We start from the raw sequence: 24,758 nt of genomic DNA, 5'->3' as shown, positions 1-24,758 counted from the left end.
TGAAGTAGAATTGTATAAGTGTTGCCGTGTGCTCGGTAGTCGGTATTAGCTCTGCACTGTGTTTTCACTTTTATATTTGCTTTTTGTGTAAATTGCATTGTGTTTTTTCTGTGTGCTTTTGGTGGAATTGAATGTGTGTTTCCCGTGTGCCGCGAATAAATGTGCTTTATTATTGAACTGTTCTCCCGCTTCGCTTCGTCATTTCTCCCATTGAATCCCCATCTTGCTTCACGTAAAGGGTTGGTAGTGGGCTGAATACGCCCGATAATTAATCGTACCGTCGAGGTCGACGATAACACCGCTCGGTTATTCTGATAGTACGGAACGGGTCGCTTAAGTGGCCCGTGTCCGAAGTCGACCTGCGGCGAGGTGCGATCGCCCGGTCTACCCTCCGCGTGGGTACTTAGGTAGGTCGAATTTGGCGAGCAACCCTATCCCACGCGGGGGCTGATTGGCTCGATCGCGGTGAGACCGAAAGGTCCACCCGTGACTGGTTCCCGGCGTTAGTCCGAGAGGGTCACGACTGGATTGTCCGTCCGGTGGGCGACGTGCCGCGATTCGAGTTACGTGGCCGTCAGCACGCCGGCGGGCGCGAAATCCGCAACACTGGTGTCAGGTCGTGCGATACAAATTCATCGCCCTCCTCGCGGCACTGGTATTGGAGAGCGGGACAACAGGCTCTCCTGTCTCCAGCGAAATTCACGGGAATCGGTCCAGGGGTGAGAGAAGCGACCCCCGATTCCCTCCAAATTACGAGCGAGCAAATTAACCCTTCACGAGAAGCAAGATGGCGTCTCAAGGCGAGCGGGAGCCGGGGGTATTAGAAATGTATATGTGTAATAATGTAGAATCCATGGTCCAGGATGGAATCCCCGAGCAGGAAATGTTGATTGTGCAGGAACATGAACTCCCCCAACTGAACCCAGAGTTCGAAATGGGCGCAGTGGCTGGGGTGGCGGACAAACGGCCCCCACGTGCGAATTCGCCCACGGATCGGACGATGGAAATGTTTGAGGCATTGATGAGGAAAATGGATGCGAATAGACAGCAAATGAACGGAATGGAAACAAACATGAAGGAGGAAATGAAAAAGTTCCGGGGTGAGACGCAGAACATGGGCCGATGCCTGCAGGCGGGCATGAAGGCCGTGACAAAGGAAATAATAGTTGAGACAAGGGAGGTAAAGGGTGAAGAGTTGGCAGAGACACGGGAGATAGAAAAAATAGAGGAGAGACTACACGAGGAAGACGGGGTAAGTGACGCACACACACACACAGAGGTAGTGGAGGATAATGGGGGTGAGCTGGCGGACTGGGTGGAGACCCAGTGCGAGCACCTGGATGGCCTCCTCCAGGAACGAGGGGAGGGAGTATGCCCCCTTGAGGCGAGTCACGACCAGGTGAGTTCGGTCGTGCTTTGCGAGGTTGAGAGGACGGGTGCTGTGGACGGGTGCTGTGGACGGGTGCTTGGAGAGCTTGGGGGGTATAGAGGCCCCGGAGACCCTTGTGGGGACACGAATCCCCAGTGTGGTTGTCCCTGTGTGTGTGGTGCAAGGGGTGAGTGCGTCCCCGTGTGTGGAAGCGACCCCGTGTGTGAGTGGTGTGGTGGCGATGGTGCCGGAGTGCGTGCTTCCCAGCACGCCGTGTGTGCATGGGGCACCGTGTGTGAGTGAGGCCGTGTGTGTGAGTGAAACGGCCAGTATGAGTGAGGAACCGCGGGTGAGTGCCCCCGCGTGTGTGGATGAGGCACCGCGGTTAAGTGCCCCCGCGTGTATGAGTGAGGCACGGTGTGTGGATGAGGAACCGCGGTTGAGTGCCCCCGCGTGTATGAGTGAGGGACGTTGTGTGGAAGAGACCGCGTGTGTGAGTGTCGCCGTGTGTATGAGTGAGGTACCGCGGGTGAGTGCCCCCGCGTGTATGAGTGAGGCACGGTGTGTGGATGAGGCACAGCGGTTGAGTGCCCTCGCGTGTGTGGGTGAGGCACCGCGGGTGAGTGCCCCCGCGCGAGTGAATGGAGCACCACGTGTGAGTAGTATGGTTTGTGTGAGTGGTGAGGCACCGTGCGTGAGTGAACGGCCGTGTGCAAGGTCGCTGTGTGCCAGGGAGACCGTGTGTGTGAGAGAGCGGTATGAGAGGGAGATGTCGGTTGGCATGCGGGAGCACGCAGCCGCGTCTCCCCGTGTGAATGTGATGGAGTGGACTGTGTGCGTCGTAACACGCAGGTGTGCGTGGGTCGAATGGCGACGACGGCGACATGGGAGGAACGAAAGCCGAGTAGCGGCTGTGGTTGTTTCGAGGACCGTGCCGGGTTCACCCAGCAGTGAGCACGCGGTTCGTGCTGTGCAACGCACGAGACCACCACGTGCTCGCTTGCGAGAGTGAAGTCCCGGTCCGGAAACGCACGCGGTGGATTTGCCGATCCCGCGGACGGACAAAGTTTAGGCAGGTAAATGGATTTGGACCGACGGGTTCTCCACGCGATCGTGTGTGTTAAGCTCCAACGGGCAAAGCACATGTGTTCGCGTGGGGAACCCCTCGAGACGTGGGGCTTGTGTTTTTTTTTTTTTTTGCGCACGGTGACGTCATGGCTGCACGTGTGGTTGGAATCCGGCAGGAGGGGTATCTCTGCCGGATGGTCCCGTCCAAGGAGGGACGAGGAACACGTGCAGCTGCATGACGTCACGGGCAGTTGCAAAGTGCAAAGAGCGCGAGTTGCCGCGCAGGTGCTGCGCATGGGAAAAAAAAAAAAAAAAAAAAAGCAAGCCTCACTTTCGGGTGCACAGGATTCCTGGGCAAGGGGTGGAAGACCTCCTTGACCCTGGGCACAGGATGGAAACTAGTTAGGGGGAAGGGTTAGCTTAGCTAGACCGACTTCATGGGGCAGGGGTAAGTCCTCATGGAGTCCGTGGAATGGATTAGTTAGAGGGATTGTAGCCAGATTTAGGTTGGGAAATAAAATGATTTTATGATTTGGAGACAGAGACAGACTTGTGAGTGTGTAGAGGGGACGTAGCTTAGCTACGTAGTGTTAAATGGAACGTGCTATAGTTTAAGGGACGACGTGGGAGCACGAGTTAGGGGATGTAGTTAGGAGGATGGCAGAGTTCAGTGGTGTGTGTATTGAAGAGTTGGTGAGTTGTGAGGTGAGTACTTGTTGAGTGAGTGAGGCCAGCGGGTCTGTGTGAGTGGAGCGAATGGGGAATGCATGGTGCGATGAGTGATTGGGGGGAGGAGTGACTCCCGCCCAAGGGACCCCGGGGTCAGAGTAAAGTGAGTTAGCTGGGTTAGTCAAATTGAAAAATGGAGGTCGTTTTGCTGTTGGTGGGAATGTAGGCTCGAAACCCATTTGGAGGGGTGCAGGAGCCCTGTTGACGGGCTTGGGAGCGTGGCTGCGAAAGGTGAGTATCGCTGAGTGGGTACCCCGGGCACCAGGCTAGTCGGCCGCGGTAGGCCATGGGCCCATGGGGGCCGGGATAGAGTAGTGGGCACGGGTGCGCCCGCTTGGTGCGGGGGCCCGGGCGCCATTAGCCGCGTGGGCAGTGTTGTGGGCACGGGTGACCCTCGGAAAGGGGCCCGGGAGGCCGGCCTGCCACGTGTGCGTTTCAGGGGAGGTGCCATGGGGGGCACTCCCCGGTGTTAGGGAGCTGGTAGGCTCGGAGGCAGTGTAGTGCCCGGGGGTGCCATAGCGGGAGATTCGGCAGAGGGTCGTGCCTGCCTAAGGGAGCCACGTGTCCCAGCCAGGAGACCGTGTGAGGGCACGGAGAGAAAATTGGGGGGCGAGGCCCGAAATTGTGAGGACACCAACACAGGCGACGGGAATCTGGGTTGTTAGAACCAATAGTTTAAGCGAGAGGCGCTTGTTGAAGCCCCGGGGTAGTTTAACAGTTAATGGTTAGGGTAGATTAGGAGATGTACACCCCTCCGCACCATCCATCCCCTCGCTCTCGTTGTGGGCCGCTGGACCCACTTTGGGTTAGATCGCCGAACTCTGGGGAGGCCATTCTGAGGCTTCGTTGGGCCTCGACACAGGACGTTAGCTCTCCCTTGTTCCCCTCCGGGAAGGGAACGTAGGGGTTGGGAGTAGGCTAGGTGACAGGATAGGTTAGCCGAACAAGGACGATAAAGGGGGTTAGGGGACGATTTATAGTGGGGGAGTAAAAATAAAAACAACAAAAAAATAAGTTGGGGCTAAATTGGGGTTTGACAAATTAAGGGAGTGGGTATGTACAGTGACAGGCAAAGGCGATAGGTTGGGAGGGAGACAGGTAGGTAGGTCCGAGCCCGCCTTCCAAGTGGCCAGCACCACCGCACTCCCTCCACCAACCTCCACTGAACGGCAAAGGCTGGCCAACTTCATCGGCTGGCCGTGTTTTTCTTCGAGGCGGAGGCCGGCCCACTTCATCGGCAGCTGTTGTTTTGCTGCAAGGCCTGTGCCATCGGCTGGCCGTGTTTTGCTTCAAGGCCTGTGCCGGCCACTTCGTCTGCAGCTGCTGTACTTCAAGGCCTGTGCCGGCCAGTTCATCTGCCGGCTGTGTTTGCCTGCAACGGTCTTATTCTGCGGGCTGTGTTTGCCTGCTGCCTTTGCCATGCCATGCCCACTGCCCATGTTCAACAGCCCCGTTCAATTTTTGCTTTGCCCCCCCCCCCTGTTCATTTCCATGTGCGCCAGGATCCGCAAGGCAGCAGTTTGCAAGCTGCGAGAACTGCCCTGTTGGCAGCTACAACACGGGCCTGCAGTGGCGGCCCGTGCACCGTGTTTGCGTCCATCCATTCATGCATCCATTCGTAGTGTTCATTGCGTGTGCCGCTTGAGCTGGCACGGAGACTGCGTTTGTGCAGCCCATGCACCGTTGTGGTTCACTGCATTCAGTTCAAACCGTTCATGCATCCATTCGTTGTGCTCATTGCGTGTGCCACTTGAGCTGGCACGGAGACTGCGTTGTGCAGCCCAAGCACCGTTGTGGTTCACTGAGTTCAGTTCAAAAGGGAAGGCCTTGGACTGCGTGTGAGCAGCCAGCCACGTTCCCTGTCACCTGCATTGTTTGAGCCAGAGACTGCATGTGGGCAGCCTGGCTCCCTGCTAACTGCTTTCTTTTGCAGAGTTCATTGATCCTGGGCCATGGTTTAGTGTAAAATTTGTAAGTTAAGGTTAAGATGTACTGTAAATATGAGTGCGCCCCCGGCATGTATGTCTTAGCGCCGGCAATTTTATTTAAGTCGTCCGTATGAGTGAGTTTGTTTAGATAGTTACGCAGCCCTCAGGTTATTTATTTTGGGGACACGAATACCATGAATGTCGCACTCAGGGATCCGTAGGTAAAATGTACTAGGGGAAAACTACACATGATGGCACACGAAAATTTGACGACTCGGGACGAGTCTGTAAAAAGGGAAGGGGTAGTGTTGTGGTTACCAAATTCGCAAACCACCATTCAGGTCCCTTAGGTGAGGTATCTCGGCAAGTATATGTGTAGTTAGGCCCAAACCCGTTGTCTAGTGGGAATACATGTCATTTATACGTGCTGCGACTCTTCAGGATAGCCGTTTTTCTTTTACTATCTTTATTTTGGACCAACCGCCATGATTACCACCACAACCACAACATCAACCACCAACCACAACGCCGCTTCACCACAACCGCCACGACCTTCACGTCACACCTCGCAACCGTAGCATCGCCACCGTTCTTGCCCCGCTGTGGGTACCGGTGTTGGACTCGTGTAGGGCGCACGTTGAACAGCGTGTACAAAATCACGGATTTTGTGCTTCAAAAACGGATCAAAAACGACACACGCCCACTTTTTGCCGTCCAATCGGTGAGCGAGGGGCGATTTGGCCCCGCCTCCAGAACGATCGATATATGCAAATTTGTGGATCAAAAAGCCTTCACGCCCACTTTTTCTCGGGCCAATGGGGAGCGAGGTGAAAGGTCAAAGGGAGGGGGTCAAAGGCGAAGCTACGGGGGGATAAAAGGACCGTGTTCGTCAGTCAGGAGAGTCGGAACGGAGGGGACGAGTGTGGAAGTCTGGAGCCCGAAGCCTGCAGTAGCTGGAGAAGCTGAAGAGAGTCGAACGAGGAGAGCCCAAAGAGGAGTCCAGAGTCGGAGAGTCCAGAGGCGGAGAGGCGGCAGCGGCGAAGGCAGACGAGGGGGTGCTCGCGACGGTGCCGGGAGCTGCACGCCCGAGGAAGGCCGGCAGCGCGACCTGGCCGAGGTGGAGACGCACACCAGGGATAATAAAGATCCTCTATACCCCGAGCATCAGCAACCCCCTCCTGTTTCCCCCCCGCGCTGAGATAGTGCGACCAAGGGGGCCCCTTTCCCACCCCCTGCCAGGCACTGTCCGCGAGGCCCGCGGAGTGAGGCGCCATCGCCGCTCCGCGTCTCATCACCAGACGGGTAGGCGCGACCCGGTCTCGGCCTCAGGCCCGCCTCATTCTTGAGGGTATTCTTTCCTTGGTTTTGGGTATGTGTTGTCGGCGCCGTCTGTGAAGTAGAATTGTATAAGTGTTGCCGTGTGCTCGGTAGTCGGTATTAGCTCTGCACTGTGTTTTCACTTTTATATTTGCTTTTTGTGTAAATTGCATTGTATTTTTTCTGTGTGCTTTTGGTGGAATTGAATGTGTTTCCCGTGTGCCGCGAATAAATGTGCTTTATTATTGAACTGTTCTCCCGCTTCGCTTCGTCATTTCTCCCATTGAATCCCCATCTTGCTTCACGTAAAGGGTTGGTAGTGGGCTGAATACGCCCGATAATTAATCGTACCGTCGAGGTCGACGATAACACCGCTCGGTTATTCTGATAGTACGGAACGGGTCGCTTAAGTGGCCCGTGTCCGAAGTCGACCTGCGGCGAGGTGCGATCGCCCGGTCTACCCTCCGCGTGGGTACTTAGGTAGGTCGAATTTGGCGAGCAACCCTATCCCACGCGGGGGCTGATTGGCTCGATCGCGGTGAGACCGAAAGGTCCACCCGTGACTGGTTCCCGGCGTTAGTCCGAGAGGGTCACGACTGGATTGTCCGTCCGGTGGGCGACGTGCCGCGATTCGAGTTACGTGGCCGTCAGCACGCCGGCGGGCGCGAAATCCGCAACAATATGTTACTCATCTTTGTACATCTTACATGTATATGTTACTCATCTTTGTACATCTTGCATGTATATGTTACTCATCTTTGTACATCTTACATGTATATGTTACTCATCTTTGTACATCTTACATGTATATGTTACTCATCTTTGTACATCTTACATGTATATGTTACTCATCTTTGTACATCTTACATGTATATGTTACTCATCTTTGTACATCTTACATGTATATGTTACTCATCTTTGTACATCTTACATGTATATGTTACTCATCTTTGTACATCTTGCATGTATATGTTACTCATCTTTGTACATCTTACATGTATATGTTACTCATCTTTGTACATCTTACATGTATATGTTACTCATCTTTGTACATCTTACATGTATATGTTACTCATCTTTGTACATCTTACATGTATATGTTACTCATCTTTGTACATCTTGCATGTATATGTTACTCATCTTTGTACATCTTACATGTATATGTTACTCATCTTTGTACATCTTGCATGTATATGTTACTCATCTTTGTACATCTTGCATGTATATGTTACTCATCTTTGTACATCTTACATGTATATGTTACTCATCTTTGTACATCTTGCATGTATATGTTACTCATCTTTGTACATCTTACATGTATATGTTACTCATCTTTGTACATCTTACATGTATATGTTACTCATTTTTGTACATCTTGCATGTATATGTTACTCATCTTTGTACATCTTACATGTATATGTTACTCATCTTTGTACATCTTGCATGTATATGTTACTCATCTTTGTACATCTTACATGTATATGTTACTCATCTTTGTACATCTTACATGTATATGTTACTCATCTTTGTACATCTTGCATGTATATGTTACTCATCTTTGTACATCTTACATGTATATGTTACTCATTTTTGTACATCTTACATGTATATGTTACTCATCTTTGTACATCTTGCATGTATATGTTACTCATCTTTGTACATCTTACATGTATATGTTACTCATTTTTGTACATCTTACATGTATATGTTACTCATCTTTGTACATCTTGCATGTATATGTTACTCATCTTTGTACATCTTACATGTATATGTTACTCATTTTTGTACATCTTACATGTATATGTTACTCATCTTTGTACATCTTACATGTATATGTTACTCATCTTTGTACATCTTACATGTATATGTTACTCATCTTTGTACATCTTGCATGTATATGTTACTCATCTTTGTACATCTTACATGTATATGTTACTCATCTTTGTACATCTTACATGTATATGTTACTCATCTTTGTACATCTTACATGTATATGTTACTCATCTTTGTACATCTTACATGTATATGTTACTCATCTTTGTACATCTTGCATGTATATGTTACTCATCTTTGTACATCTTACATGTATATGTTACTCATCTTTGTACATCTTGCATGTATATGTTACTCATCTTTGTACATCTTACATGTATATGTTACTCATCTTTGTACATCTTACATGTATATGTTACTCATCTTTGTACATCTTGCATGTATATGTTACTCATCTTTGTACATCTTACATGTATATGTTACTCATCTTTGTACATCTTACATGTATATGTTACTCATCTTTGTACATCTTGCATGTATATGTTACTCATCTTTGTACATCTTACATGTATATGTTACTCATCTTTGTACATCTTACATGTATATGTTACTCATCTTTGTACATCTTACATGTATATGTTACTCATCTTTGTACATCTTACATGTATATGTTACTCATCTTTGTACATCTTGCATGTATATGTTACTCATCTTTGTACATCTTACATGTATATGTTACTCATCTTTGTACATCTTACATGTATATGTTACTCATCTTTGTACATCTTACATGTATATGTTACTCATCTTTGTACATCTTACATGTATATGTTACTCATTTTTGTACATCTTGCATGTATATGTTACTCATCTTTGTACATCTTACATGTATATGTTACTCATCTTTGTACATCTTACATGTATATGTTACTCATCTTTGTACATCTTACATGTATATGTTACTCATCTTTGTACATCTTACATGTATATGTTACTCATCTTTGTACATCTTGCATGTATATGTTACTCATCTTTGTACATCTTGCATGTATATGTTACTCATCTTTGTACATCTTACATGTATATGTTACTCATCTTTGTACATCTTGCATGTATATGTTACTCATCTTTGTACATCTTACATGTATATGTTACTCATCTTTGTACATCTTGCATGTATATGTTACTCATCTTTGTACATCTTACATGTATATGTTACTCATCTTTGTACATCTTGCATGTATATGTTACTCATCTTTGTACATCTTGCATGTATATGTTACTCATCTTTGTACATCTTACATGTATATGTTACTCATCTTTGTACATCTTGCATGTATATGTTACTCATCTTTGTACATCTTACATGTATATGTTACTCATCTTTGTACATCTTACATGTATATGTTACTCATCTTTGTACATCTTGCATGTATATGTTACTCATCTTTGTACATCTTACATGTATATGTTACTCATTTTTGTACATCTTACATGTATATGTTACTCATCTTTGTACATCTTACATGTATATGTTACTCATCTTTGTACATCTTACATGTATATGTTACTCATCTTTGTACATCTTGCATGTATATGTTACTCATCTTTGTACATCTTACATGTATATGTTACTCATCTTTGTACATCTTACATGTATATGTTACTCATCTTTGTACATCTTACATGTATATGTTACTCATCTTTGTACATCTTGCATGTATATGTTACTCATTTTTGTACATCTTGCATGTATATGTTACTCATCTTTGTACATCTTGCATGTATATGTTACTCATCTTTGTACATCTTGCATGTATATGTTACTCATCTTTGTACATCTTACATGTATATGTTACTCATCTTTGTACATCTTGCATGTATATGTTACTCATCTTTGTACATCTTACATGTATATGTTACTCATCTTTGTACATCTTACATGTATATGTTACTCATCTTTGTACATCTTACATGTATATGTTACTCATCTTTGTACATCTTACATGTATATGTTACTCATCTTTGTACATCTTACATGTATATGTTACTCATCTTTGTACATCTTTCATATATATTGTTACGGTTGTGGAAATTCACAGATCACCATTCAGGTTCCCTGAAGATCAGTTATGTCGATAAGTGTGTGTCCAGGTTAGATTTCCCCACCGATGTACAACGGGATTATTCGTGTGCCGGGCTGTGAATCTTGAGGTCGTGTTATTCTTTCCTATCTTTATTTTAAACAACATCTCCTCACCACCTTCGCCACAACCGCCAACATCTCCTCACCACCTTCGCCACAACCACCAACATCTCCTCACCAGCATCTCCACGGCGCCACCGTCTTTTCCCCAACAAACAACATCTCCACAAACGAACACGATGGCATCCTCGACAGCGGGAAAAGTGATTTCAAACACGGCCGCGCATGACTTGCAAAACGACGAAAAGGTCGGAGCCAGCCAGGGGTGAAAGTTCAAGGGTGAAAGGGGCAAGCGCCGCCTTCGGGTGGCGAAGCCAACCGCGGCTTCACCCCTCCGGGCTATAAAAAGGTGCGTTTCGACGCCGAGAGTCAAGTTGGTCAGAGTTTGGTCAGTGGAGGCAATCAAGTTGGTGAGTCCAAACGGTGGTTGTTGATCGGAGGAGTGGAGTTCGTTCTTCATTAGAGCCAGCCAAGTCACCAAGACCAAGTTGTTGGCCATTGGAGTCAGCAGCGAAGTCGCCAGCCAGATTGAGGTCGCCAGCCGGAGAGAAGTCACAAACCAGCTACGTGACGGTCCGAGCGGTTGGGCCCCGAGTCGGTCGAGCGACGCTGAGGAGTGAGCGGGCTCTTAAAGAGCATCAACTCGAAAAGAGCAAGGCCTGGTCGCTCCTCTGAAGCTTCGTCGGCCAGGCTGGATCGACCAGGCCGCGCTGCCAGGCCCTGGACCAACCAAGCCACCGTTACAACAGCTGCCGCTTTGACAACAGGGATATACGGAGGGTCGCCGACAAAAAGACCATCAAGTCGCCTCAAGGGCGACAAAGGTAACCTGCACGGCCTCGCGGAGCTCCTTCAGTCATCCCAGCTCCGAGGAACATTAAAGGGTTACGAGCCCAGTTCTATCCTTCTTTTCTGGGGTTTTTGCATGAAAGTCTGTGGCGCCCTGTCCGTAAGTAGAATTGTTGTAAGTGCATGTACGTAATACATAGATATCGGCTGTAGGTTTTTTGCTCGTGTCTCGTCCCCCATCCCCCCATTCATTGCATATGTGTACAAATAAATGTCCCAATTGTTGAAATATCACCTGCTCGTTGCGTCCTTTCCTGCCATAATTGCGTTCGGAATAAAGAGCTGGCTGATTAATAGCCGATAAAACGAACATCTGGTCCGACGGGGCTTGGCGATATAAAACCGCTCAGCAATCGCGTATGGAACGAGCTGCTTAAAACGGCTCGTTTTCGTGCAAGCTCCGTTGAGGTGCAAATCTCCGGCATTTCTGTCTGCACGAATAATTAGGTACATCGACAATTCGGCGATCGACCCTGTAGGGGAATCTTAACTGCATCAATCGGATGGAAGAGTTGGCTGGTTCATGGTGTGGTTAACAACACCCGTAGCTGGGTTTCGGCGTTGATCCGAAAAGCTGCGACTCGATTGCTCGTTCGGTGGGCGCGCACAGCAACAATTTAGCTAAAGGTGGTCGCCCGCACACCAATATATATATATATATATATATATATATATATATATATATATATATATTGTTGTAGTTTTCTGCCCGCCGGCGTGCGAACGACCGCGTCTAACCAATAGCGGTCGCTTCATCCACCGAATGGACAATCCAGTCGCGGCTTTCCAGATCAACGCTGATAACCAGCCACGGGTGTGTTTTTAACCACACCACAACCTTGTCTGCACTCTACCCACGCTACAGGGTCAATCGCCAAATTTTCGATATACCTAATTAATCGCGTGGGTAGACTAGCGAGAGATTGTAGCTCAACGGGACCGCTTGGAAACGAGCCGCTTAAGCAGCTCGCTTCCTTTTGGGATAACCGAGCGGTGTATTATCGCGCAGTCCCGTTGGACCGGATCACTTTACCAGCTATTTAAAACCAACTATATTCCGAGAGCAAGATGGCAGCTCAATTAAGGGAAGAGGACGCAACGAACAGGTTTACATTCACACAATACAAGGACATTTATTGTAATAAAGCACGTATGCATTTAAACAAAGCAAAACACGTATGCAATTATACAAGGCCAACACGCATGACAGGAGAACTACAACCGTTCTACACAATCACTTAACAGTTTTTACTACTTAGTAGACACGGGCCCACGGACACACATACGCACACACCCACACCCAAGAAATGGTGGCTGAGGCCTTTAATAATGGGCTCCAGCTCGGAGGACAGGTGAGCTGAAACCCAGAGCTGATCTCGAACCTCTCCACCTCGTGTGGTCTTCAACTTGTTCGGACCCGGGCTCCAGCGAGAGCGAGCTAGATCCAATCGCCGTGAGCCGCGATCCTTCCCGAGCTCCCGCGAATCCTCCCACGCTTCTCAACACGTGCTGGTGAGACGAGATGCCGATCCTTCCCGTCGATGCGTCGCTTCCCAGAGGAACCACCTCCAAAAAGAGGCCGATGAGTCGCACCAAGCCAGGAACAAAACGGAGAACAAAGAGCTCCACGAACCAAGAAGAAGAAGCCACCACTCGCAGCTCGAGTTGAGCAACCGGCTCAACTCTCTTCCAAACAAAGCAGCTCTCCAAAAAGTCTCCACCCGAGTCAAGCCGTGGCCGAAGCTCTACTGAACAACCAGCCAAGCAGAAACCGAAGCTCTACTGAACACCCACCGAACACGAACCAACTCGAGGATCTCTTCCTTATCCTCTTAGCAGCTCGAACCGAAGCTCTACTGAACCACCCGAACGAACCCGAACCAAGAAAAAAAAGGATCTCCTCTTTATCCTTCTCTGCCCCCTCCCCCGCGCCCGGCGTGACTCTTGCCCTCGTGATCCATCCCCCGCTCAACCACGGGTGGGAGGGAGTTGTTGACGTCACGGGATGGCAGGGTTCTCCTTCCTCTTCGCAGAAGAGGGGGAGGGACGTCTCCATTGTTCGTTCCCTAACTATTAAATGGATCCGCAGCGCATCTAATCGATTTCTGAACATTTCAACAATGGAAGGTGAGCTATCTAGGGAACAAGCACTTATCGACATAGCTGACTCAGGGAACCTGAATGTTGTGTGCAATCGAATTCCAAATTCGCAACAATATATATATATATATATATATATATATATATATATATATATATATATATATATATATATATATATATATATATATATATATATATATATATATATATATATTACTCATCTTTGCACATCTTACTGAGCAAATGGTTCACAAGCAGATGCTTACAATCAAAAAGAGAAAGGAAGGAAAATAGTTAATGAAATAAATTGTGTGATCTTTGGAGATCTTTAATTGACTTGATTAAAGTTTTACTTCTCCGAGTGCAATCATCAGTTTATTGATAAATTAAAATAGATAATACAAATTGATTAAGTTTGCACTTTTTTGAACGAGGAAATTAACTGCATCAATGGGGATTAACGGTTATGAATGGAAAAAAAAAAAAACTAAAAAAAAAAAATGGAGTAGCACGAGGCCACGTGACTCACTCTGTATTTCTTGACTGTAAGGGTCAATGATCTTAATAGCTGGGTCAAGAACACGAAATATTACCTGTAAAACAAGGTTCAGCGTGATGGAAATCCACATGGCATATTCAGACACAAGCCAGCAGTCAAGGACCAATAGTACAATGGATCAGGATGAAAAAGGATGTTATATAACACAGAAGGAGGATGTCATAGACACAGAAGATGGATGTTATATGTTGTACGTTATACATGAAGAATGAAATTATATGATATAGCAGAAGAAAGATGTTCTGTGGTACAGATTACTTCGCCATGAGTAGAAGGTTCAATTTCGGAGTAGCGCGATTCACAAACGAGATCGTCAATACGTTGCAGAGGCCCATGTTGCACGCCGGGGAATGAGGCATCACAGTCGTATGCAAAGTACCTGTATACCTGGTAGGTGGAGAGGGAGATATGGAAGGGTGAACGAGAATTTATGCCACTGTAGGTCAGAAGTGACAGAACGAAGCAATCAGCGAGCGGACACGTACGGAGAAGAAGTAAATAGAAGAAGGTGGAGAAAAGTGTCAAAGAGGAGCGAGATAGACATTGAATACAAAAATCAATCAGAATAATGTGATCAGGCAAAAATTAAGGAGGATGTGAAATCGTAATTTCAAATAGGCTTCGATGAAGAAAAAAAAAATGCAGGGTTTCTATGGGGTTGGATCAAAATTAGAGCAATTCCAGGCTTTACGAACTGGGATTTGACAAAAGTATCGTTACGTGGAAGGGCGCTCAACGGAATCCTTCATCAAACACTCGTAGCCACCGTGTGGCTTTCAGCGGAATCCTTTCATCTGCTCTCCCTGTCAACACTGGAGTGCCCCCAAGGCAGTGTTCTGGGCCATATCCTATTCCTAATCTTCATCAACGATCTCTTTGACTCTGGAAAATCCTCTTTATCTATTTGCTAATGACTCCATCCTCTGCCATGACATTCCTCATCCTTCAGACAGGCAAACTGCAGCCTCTTCCGTGTCTTCAAACCTTGACAAAATCACAAGCTGGTCAAACACTTGGAATTTGTCTTTCAAATCACACACTCGTGATCTCTCTTCGACGGGACTGTCTGACGAACCCTCCGTTTCTACCTTCTTAACAATCTTCTTGAGGAAGTTCAGTCATTCAAACTATTGGCTCTCTCTGTCAGCCATCATCTTTCTTGGACCAAAAACATTTCAAAGTTGGCCTCCAAAGCCAATGTCCAGCCTTGTCGATTATTGCAATCTCCCACGATGAAACCGAGTCATTGAGATTATCACTTTCACATCACGCACAGGTCAGTGATCTCTCCGTCTTCTTCCCCCTCCTTTCTGCTCATGCACCCACTGCTCTCTCCATGCTTTGCCCCCCCCCTTCCCCAAGGCACACATGGTCTGTGACCCTTCTGGTGGAACTTGCTTTGGTATCCATGTTGTCCATCCCCTGCATACTCCATGCTCCTTATTGTTACCACTTCCCTTGTTTGTCCATCGGCCCTGCTGTTGGTGTTCTTCCCTCTCTTTCTGCTATTCCTTTTGTTCTGTTGCATCCTGATCCAATCTGTGTTCCAGCCTTTCCATGAGCCTTGACTTTGTACAGAAGTAATAATAATAATAATGAAAGGGGGGGTGGATCCATTGATATAATGTGTTAACAATTTAGCTCAGTCTGTGTATTCGGGGTCAGGTAGAATTACGCTTGCAACAGGGATCTGTCAGAGTTAAGTTGTATTGTAAAATGTGCAGGGCATAGATGGTCTTCGTAAACCTTGGAGCAGAATAGGGTAAGGTTGTATTGTGTTAAACCTCCTGTACAGGTGAGATGAGGTGGAGGACGACAAAGGCACTTGCACAATCTCGGGCCATTCTCCCAGAGGACTGTGGGCCAGGGTGGCCCAGTAAGCTGCAGACCAACATTGTTACGAGTAAAACATTTTTTTAAGAGAGGCCATTCCAAAGGGCAGGATGGCCAAAAAGAGGCAGCACCACCCACTGGCAGTGGTGGCCAATGACGGGACCCGAGGGTGGTCCTTGCGGATTAAAAGCTGCATCAATGCATTGCGAGCAGGAAGATGATGGTGGAGATCAGACCAGCAGAGATCAAGAATTTCGCTTAGTCTGTGTACTCTCTCTGCTTCATCACTCACCACGAAGGACCAGTTTGAGGGACAGAAAATGTCACCAAAACCCCCCAAATCCCCACTCAGCTTATTCACAAACTCCTCAGCTACACTCTCATCCTTGAGCTTGCAAACATCCAGCCGAGGCTGGGATGGTACCATTCTCCCGGATTTAAGCTGCAACTTCAGAATTGCTACAATAAGCCTGTGGTCGCTATTAATGAACTGGACCCTGCAGTTCTGGATCATCCTCCAGCGACCATCAATGATCACATGGTCAATCTCCTTTGGCACACCGCCAGCATTAGAACACCAAGACCAGCGAAGAGTTTGTGTGCGCTGAAACCATGAACCGGCCACCCTAAGTCTATAACTTCTTGCAAAGTCAAGAAACTTGGTGCAATTCAGGTTCACAGTTCCTGACCCATGGGGACCAACACACGTCTCATAACCATCCCTATCATTGCCAGTTGATGCATTGAAATCCCCAAGACTAGAAGAGTATCTTGCCTGGGGCACTGATTAACCACAGACTCGAGCGTGGCGTAGAATGTGTCATTCATGGTGAGGTCACTCCCATCAGTCGGAGCATAAACAGAGACCAGGGAAATGACACCCAAGGAGTGACGAATCCTTAGTCCCATAATACGCTCGTTGACCGGTGTTAGCTGTGTCCAAAAAGCTGACTCCTAACAATTATCATTGGAGTCAGCTTTTTGGACACAGCGACAGCAACTCCTTGGGCATGGTAACCATCAGAGCAACCAGACCAGTAGTAGGTGTAACCACCCACCATGATCTCGCCGCTATCCGTTCTCCGAACCTCAGAGAGAGCTGCAATACCGATATCCAAACCCTTGAGCTCAGATGATAACAGAGACAGGTGATCATCCTCTGTTTGGGATAGGACATTCCAGGAACACACCTGAAGGGGCTGCCTCAGGTTAACCCAAGGAGACCGCCGTCTTGTGGACGACACCTCAGCACCACTCCGACACAACCCGACCCAGGAAGTGGTACACAAAGAGAATTGCATGGCCTATCAGTTGGATATAAAACGTAAACTGTTCAACCTGCTGGTGCTCCATCTTGTGCCATTCTCGTTGTATACAAGTTTGAATGTGCTTCTCTTTTCTTCCCGATTTGTGTCTGTCAACTGCTTGATCTGTTCAGTATATTGATTGTGTCTCGTCCATTTTTATCCCCCAAATTATTTTTAATGAATCATTTTAAGTGTCAGAACATCTCCCACTTTTTTGCCTTCCCATGCTTGAGCAACTCCCAGTTCAGGTTTGCATTTGGGTGATCCTTGGGGGAAGTCTCAAAAATCTGTCGTGCTCGAGCAGTTTAATGCCGAGTGTACATGAAGTGCATCGCAGTCGGTGTTCTATTTCACCAAATCCCAATGGTCTCATGAAAGAATATTCTTCTGCGTCACAACTCTTCATCTTCCTTCTCATTTATTTATGTCCGCCCCCTCCGACGACGTCGAAGACGAGGGACATTAAAATGAGCTTCGTCCGACCCACCGATCATCCGTCCATGTACTTTTGTGAGCGCGATATTTTAAAAACCGTTCAACGTTTTTGCTTTCATGTTGTACAGATCTAATGCTCATACCATCCAAAGCAATCTTGGTTATACCTACCTGCCAGGTGTGTCCGAAATCAGACGAGCGTTCGATGAGAAGAGCTGCTGGCCTGAACGTCTGCAAATGAAAGGCGAGTGAAAAATTATGGCCGAAGAAGAGTACGAAAATAGCAAGACAGAACGTACAACAAAAGGGAGAAGCGGAAAAGAGAATATGATGTGAAGACAGAGAACAGCATTGAAGAGAGCGTGAGCCAAGGATACCATATATTTATGTTGCACGTAGACGCGGTCGAAATTTTGATCACCCTTCCACCATTACCCCCATTATACCCCCCTTTTCCTCGGGGCCCGTGCTGGCTCTCGATGCCCCTGTGCGCCGCTTTGAAGTTCTTGCTTTTCCAAAGTGTAATTCAGAAGATTTAAATGTGATGTGGAATACATGTTCCATCTTTTAAACTTAGGGGGAGGTACACGGAGGTGAGATGAGGCAGTGCATGAGCAAAACGAATTGTTTTGTTGCAAGAGCTTTGTATACTGTTAATCCCCATCCGACGGATGGAATGAGTAGGTTATTTATAAATGGGTGTAGATATTGACTAGCCGGGAGGCGACGATGGTTCGCGGGTATTATATTGAACAATGCCACGATAGGTACAATCGAGTTCGTGGAAGCTTTTGAGGAAGCCCTACCGTAAAAACCTATCTCTTCCGTCAAAATTGACCAAATAAAATCGGATTTTTTTATATGTTGTACTTATGGACATTACACGCAGCTTCATTATGCACGCACATGAAATTGCAACAAAAAAAAAAATCGAGAAAAAATAAATAAATAAAAAGTTCAAGTGGGCGTGGCTCCGCCCACAAGGGTCGTGGGACGCCCCTCATACAAAAAGACACAACTAGACCATGATATCTAGCTTGTATCCAAGTTTCATCAAGATCGCATCAAACGTCACGGAGCTATGCTCTGGAGAGAGTCACAAACAGACACCTGACTCCCGAAGTTTATTCAACTCAAGTTTACCTTGAACGTCATAATGAGATGAGTGAAATGGAACTCCGCTTCCAAATCCAGCTGCACAGCAACATTTTCAACACCTGCAATAGGGAGACATGTCCGAATAATCTGAACAACTGAATTAAATCATAATAATAATAATAATCAACAAACAAAAAAATTAAGTAACAATACTCGTAATACATGCACACACGCGTGCACACACACACACACAATAAATAAAATAAAAACAAAAGCAAACACACAAACAAAAAACAAACACATACATCAACAAAAAACAAACACACACACAATAAATAAAATAAAAAAAAACACACAAACACACACACTCTCATACATACAAACAGACAAAAACAAATACACACACACACACACACACACACACACACACACACACACACACACACACACACACACACACACACACACACACACACACACGGTGTCCGAGGCGCAGCGGAACATGGGGAGCGAGAGCGTAGCAGTAATACAGCACAAAAATACTAATAAATAAAATAAAAACAAAAGCAAACAAACAAACACATATACATAAACAAAAAACAAACACACAAACAAAAACAAACACACACAAAATAAATAAATAAAATAAAAACAAACACACACACACACACACACACACACACACACACACACACACACTCATACATACAAACAGACAAAAACAAATACACACACAAACACATACTGAAACAAAAAACACACAAACACACACGCACTCATACACAATAAAAATAAAAATAAAATATATGATTACTTTAAAAAAAAAAACACACATACACAGGCAAACACTCACACAAACACACAGAGCCAAACAAAAAAACACACACATACACTCATACATACAAACAAACACAAAAATAAAAATAAAATACATAATTACAAATAAAAATAAAAAACAAATGCACACACATACACCCAAACAAAAAACACACATACACTCATACATACAAACAGATACACACACACACACACACACACACACACACAAAATAAAAATAAAATACATAATTACAAATAAAAATAAAAAACAAATACACACACATACACAGATAAACACTCACACAAACACACATACCCAAACAAAAAACACACATACACTCATACATACAAACAAATACACACACACACACACACAAAATAAAAATAAAATACATAATTACAAATAAAAATAAAAAACAAATACACACATACACAGATAAACACTCACACAAACACACATACCCAAACAAAAAACACACATACACTCATACATACAAACAAACACACACACACACAAAATAAAAATAAAATACATAATTACAAATAAAAATAAAAAACAAATACACACACATACACAGATAAACACTCACACAAACACACATACCCAAACAAAAAAACACACATACACTCATACATACAAACAAATACACACACACACAATAAATGAAAATAAAATACATAATTACAAAAAAAAAACACATACACAGACAAACACTCACACAAACACACATACCCAAACACAAAACATACACTGATACATACAAACACACACATACATAAACCCAAACAAACACACACACACACATACACACACACACACACACAAACACACATACCCAAACAAAAAACACAAAGTCATACACCCAAACAAAAACAACTACACACATGCAAACAAAAACAAATACATACCCTCATACACACAATCATCCATGTAAACAAACACACACACACACACACACAAACACTCACACACCGTTGACCATTTAATAGCACACAGCTTAAATCAAAGGGAAATACTGGACACAAGAACGAAGTTTTCTTCCTGGTCTCCTTTGTAAAACTTTTTCACAATAAAAATTTTAATGTTGTTTACAAGTGAATCAGTTCGATTCTGGGGCACATCTAAAAACAAATTTCACACTTTTGGTATCTACAACACTCAACTACCTCATACACCAGTAGTTACCAAAGGACCTACCATTCTCGGACTGCCACCAGGTGTTCCTGCGGTCGTGTGCAGTTGCAAAAGGCGTTATGACATTATGAATGCGGTGATTCCCCTGGACGCCGTAGTGGCCATCCTGACGTGAATCGCAGAAAAAACACTTCTTGTCTTCCTAAATGCAGCAACAAAACGGATGGAGAGATAACAATGTCACACAAACGGATGAATGATCTCAGCAGGCAGATGTCCTCAATAAACGGCTCATCGTACGAAGGAGTGCTTGGTGGGCAGATAATTATGGACTAACCTGCAAATGGCTGACAATACAGTAATTTTGTGGCTCCAGAAGACCGCAAGTCGATGATGCCGTCAGCCGGTCAGCACGACCAACCAGAAGGTCACCAGTGGCCGGGTAACAGCTTCCTTGAGCACAGCCGTGCAACATGCTTGGTAACATGCATATTGGCCGAATGGCAGCCAGCACAACTGGGAAGCACATCAGGAAGTAGCGGAGAAGAAATTCACGTATCCTTCATCATGATCATTGCTCTCATTTTGTTAAAAACTTTATTATAACTGCCAAGGCCTAGTTTGGTTTTGATGCTTAGATTGAAGTTCAACCAAAGATAAATTTGCTTAAGCAAGGCTGGTACATTACTAGGCCTCGAGATTTAACAACAGCTTGGTACTTCCTACCCTGGAGTTTGGTGGACTGGAAAGACAACCTCATTTACATTCCAAAAGGAATTCCTTTGGCCGAGTCATCATTTCTGAAATCCTGATCACAGGTATAATTTATAGATTCATACAAAACAAAGCTAACTCACCTGGGAAAACAAGATGATGACTTCAACTGTATAATTTATATTAATATAATTGAACACAAACTGCAGGTCTACTGGAACCGAGTCAAATTCAATTGTTATCAACTTTATGGTGTAATAAGAAGCAAACACGGACGATGATTGGATGAATGCGAGCAGCAAGGTAAGGTAACTAAAGGATGGGCTTCGGAAGTGAAGGCAAATATCTCATCTAATTCGGGGGATCACAGTTTGCTATGGAAAGAGGAAAGGTGTGTAAACATCGTGAGAGTAGAGCGAGGTTGGGGTATCCATCAATCCATCCATCCATCCATTGGGACCATACTCTGTGCAGAGCGTTGGTGATGCCAAAGCAGTCTCCTTGGCTATTGGGCACAATCCTGGACGGGTCGCCGCTCCGACACAGGATACCAGCAAGCTGGCACTCATTTTGTCGACCTCGGAAGGATGACAGGTAGAGTCAATCCCACCTGGCATTAATTCAACAGCCGAGTGCGATTTGAACTCAGAATCCTCGGATCCCAAGCCCACCACCCTATCCATTATGCCAACACCAGGTATACAGGTTGGGGTACGATGCCCCTGTTTGGAAGAGCAAGGGAAGGTCGTTCCACAGATTTGTCAAGTGGGGTCTAAAAGAGTCGAGGTGTGTAGTCGGCCTGGATTTTGGAAGTTTAGCGAGTAGTGGGTTACTGGAAGAACGCGTGCATCATGGAGTAAACGAGGAGAGTCGGAGGACTGAAAGAGGAGAGCAGACGGTAGAAAGAAGAGAGACCACCGAATTGCTTGCAATACGAGAGCAAAACACCTATGCAGGGGCGTCAGCCCATAAGGGAGAGTAGTACTCCATTCAAGTCGTCTTGACCATATTGGAAGCAATTTAAAATGAAAAAAGTTCCGTTTGCCGAACAAAAGGACCGAGGCCTACAAACATGACTCTATTCTACTCATGAAAAAGCAAATAATAATAAAAAAAAAAACTAGTGGAAGTAAATATTTAAAACAGAAGTATAAAAAAAAAAGTTTTCAAGTTTTTTTTATCCACGTCACTCACCCAGGCAGAATATGAACTCTCGACAAGGCATTCCAGGAGAAAGGTAACCAGGATTCATGGAGGACCCTCTCGTGACCTTCTGGAGAGTTCACACACAGTGGAGAAGAGGATTTTAAAGCAAAGTCATGAAGCAGTTCAGGGAAGAAGGTCATAGTTCTGAAGGTCAAGAAGGTCAAGAAGGAATAAATTCATCCTCATCACACACCCAACCAGTCCACCAAGTTTTGTCCGAATCCGTCCACAACTTTTTTCAGATAACCTGCTTACAGACAAACAGACAAACAAACAGGAGTGAAAACATAACCCGCGTCCCCCTCCGGTGGCGGACGTAACGCTGTGGATTGTAACGAGTAAGTGTCGGATTAGAAAATGTTGGGAATCGGATCAAGAAAGGAGAAGGCAGGGTGCCAAGACAGAGGTCATGAAGTGACTTTGAAGTTGAATCGTGTTGGTGGATAAAAGAAGCGAAGTTGGAAAGGGAAGAAAGATGTGTTTGTGCGACGACTATGATTTACCTTTTTAATGGTCCTACTCATTCCCACCTTCTTGTGGGATCAGCCGAGGACATTTTGGGTCCAGGTCTTTCATGAACCGGCTGGCCAGGCCTGGCATTTGACTGTTCGACTGAAAGTGGCATGAACTTGTAATTTGTTCAAGATTCTGGCGATAACTCGCCGACTGTTGGCTAAATCCTCAGTGAGAACTTTTGACGTCCACCACCAACTAGTGTTGGGAGACGAGTCCTCCGAGCAGGCGCCCATCCGTGGTACGGCCACACACATCGGTCGATGTCTCGCCCTACAAATGAAACCTCAAGATGACCGTTTATAGCTGCAACGAGATTCGAACCCAAGCTGGACAGCATGGAGGAGAGTGTGTCGATCTTTACAATATCCTACCAGCTCAGGTAACTACAGGTAAGACACAATACAAAATCGTTAAAATGTACAAATATTCCTGCCAAGTTCGTGCAACATAACTCCCAACGGAAAGTTTCAAAAATCAAACTCACAAACGGGTTCGAAAGTTTTAAAAGTTTGAAAACAAAACCGTTTGTACAGATCCATGCGCAAGCCCGTCGGGAAAACTGTTTCAGAACAATCAGGGAAAAGGCAAATGGGGGCGTAAAGAGGGAACTGGTCACGAAATGGAGCAAACTTGGGAACACATGATGTGCAGGGTTTGGGGGGGGTCGGGATCGGAGCCACGAGGAGTCGAGTCCGTTAGATACCCATCCACCTGAGATTGGCAAACCTGCCCTCGGAGACTCTGATGAACTCACCTCGACAGCCTGTTCACGGAGCAAGGACGCTCGGAGCTCGATGGCTCTTCTTTGTCCCAGCACGCTCTCCTTCCTCGCTGTTCCTCCTCCGCTGTTCCCTTCCTCCCCTCCCCACTCCTCCACTCCACTCCACTCCCTTCCTGCTATAGAGTGCTAGGCAACACCAACTCAACTCAATCCATTACTTACACATCATTCAATTGATAGGTCACGAACAGCTGATCGATGCAAAGGTTATCAAAGTTAAAAAAAAACACATGAACAATAGAAATGTCAAACAATGGACGTGCCCATTGTTACAAATACAAGGAAACCTTGGTCACTGCGTGCAGGTCGTTTGGCCCATCACGCTCGTGTTGCACCAACAACCTGTGAATCTCTCAATCAATTAATCTTCGAAATGTTAACTCGACCTTTCTACCAGAGAACACCACAGGTCAAGGACACGATTCACCAGTGACACCTCAATTCCCTCCGATGATGATGATATAATCACACCTGACCATGTAGCCTTTTATTGGTTCACGAAAAAATATTTTCACGAAAAAAAGTGACCACTATATTCCGTATTGGTGTGTGTGTGTCTGTCTGTCTGTCTGTCTGTCTGTCCCGAGCATAGCTCCGTGGGTTTTGATCTGATCCTGATAAAATTTTGGTGGGAGGTTTACATCATGATCTAGTTGTATTTTCCTGAGAATGGGCGTGGTGCGCCCATTATGGGCGGAGCCACGCCCAAAAACATGGGTTTTTAGGGGGTAGCCGATTTCAATTTGCATCTTCTCCCAGGGGGTTTGTCGAATCTGACAGGGGTTTTGGTATTTGGTTAGTCCAATGGCACCTGCATAGCCCCACGGAGCTCGATTTTTCATTTTCATCCCAAGGTCAAGGTCACAAGGTCACGAACTTAGAAAATTGCGAATTTTGACATAAAATCATACGACCGCCCAAACTTTGAGAGCTAGGATGACGATATTTTTTATGCATAATCTTGAGGTCATTCCCCACCTAAAGTCTTGAAACCATTTTTCTCTATCTCAAAC

At 45.8% G+C, this 24,758-nt stretch overlaps 1 protein-coding gene across 2 annotated transcripts in view; it reads right to left on the bottom strand.

Annotated features, from left to right (window-relative positions):
- LOC147019290 (laminin subunit beta-1-like) overlaps positions 1-24,135 on the bottom strand; it is a 133,167-nt gene extending 109,032 nt beyond the window's left edge. The window contains exons 1-8 of one of the 2 annotated variants that reach the window (XM_085899678.1): positions 23,719-24,135; positions 22,437-22,515; positions 20,866-21,044; positions 20,592-20,730; positions 18,620-18,693; positions 17,648-17,707; positions 14,160-14,288; positions 13,872-13,935 (exon numbers count right to left, since the gene is read on the bottom strand). In XM_085899678.1, coding sequence (XP_085755804.1) covers positions 13,872-13,935; positions 14,160-14,288; positions 17,648-17,707; positions 18,620-18,693; positions 20,592-20,730; positions 20,866-21,044; positions 22,437-22,494 — 703 coding nt within the window. In that variant the 5' untranslated portion in view covers positions 22,495-22,515; positions 23,719-24,135. The remainder of the gene's footprint in view (positions 1-13,871; positions 13,936-14,159; positions 14,289-17,647; positions 17,708-18,619; positions 18,694-20,591; positions 20,731-20,865; positions 21,045-22,436; positions 22,516-23,718) is intronic. The other variant, XM_085899679.1, reaches the window with a different exon arrangement.
- Positions 24,136-24,758: the final 623 nt, after the last annotated feature.

This window comes from Eptatretus burgeri, chromosome 10, assembly GCF_056783735.1.
Source record: "Eptatretus burgeri isolate ZD-2024b chromosome 10, Ebu_testis_v1, whole genome shotgun sequence".
Taxonomy (NCBI): Eukaryota; Metazoa; Chordata; class Myxini; order Myxiniformes; family Myxinidae; genus Eptatretus; species Eptatretus burgeri.
The sequence above is the reverse complement of the archived record's forward strand: the minus strand, read 5'-3'. Positions and strand labels throughout refer to the sequence as shown.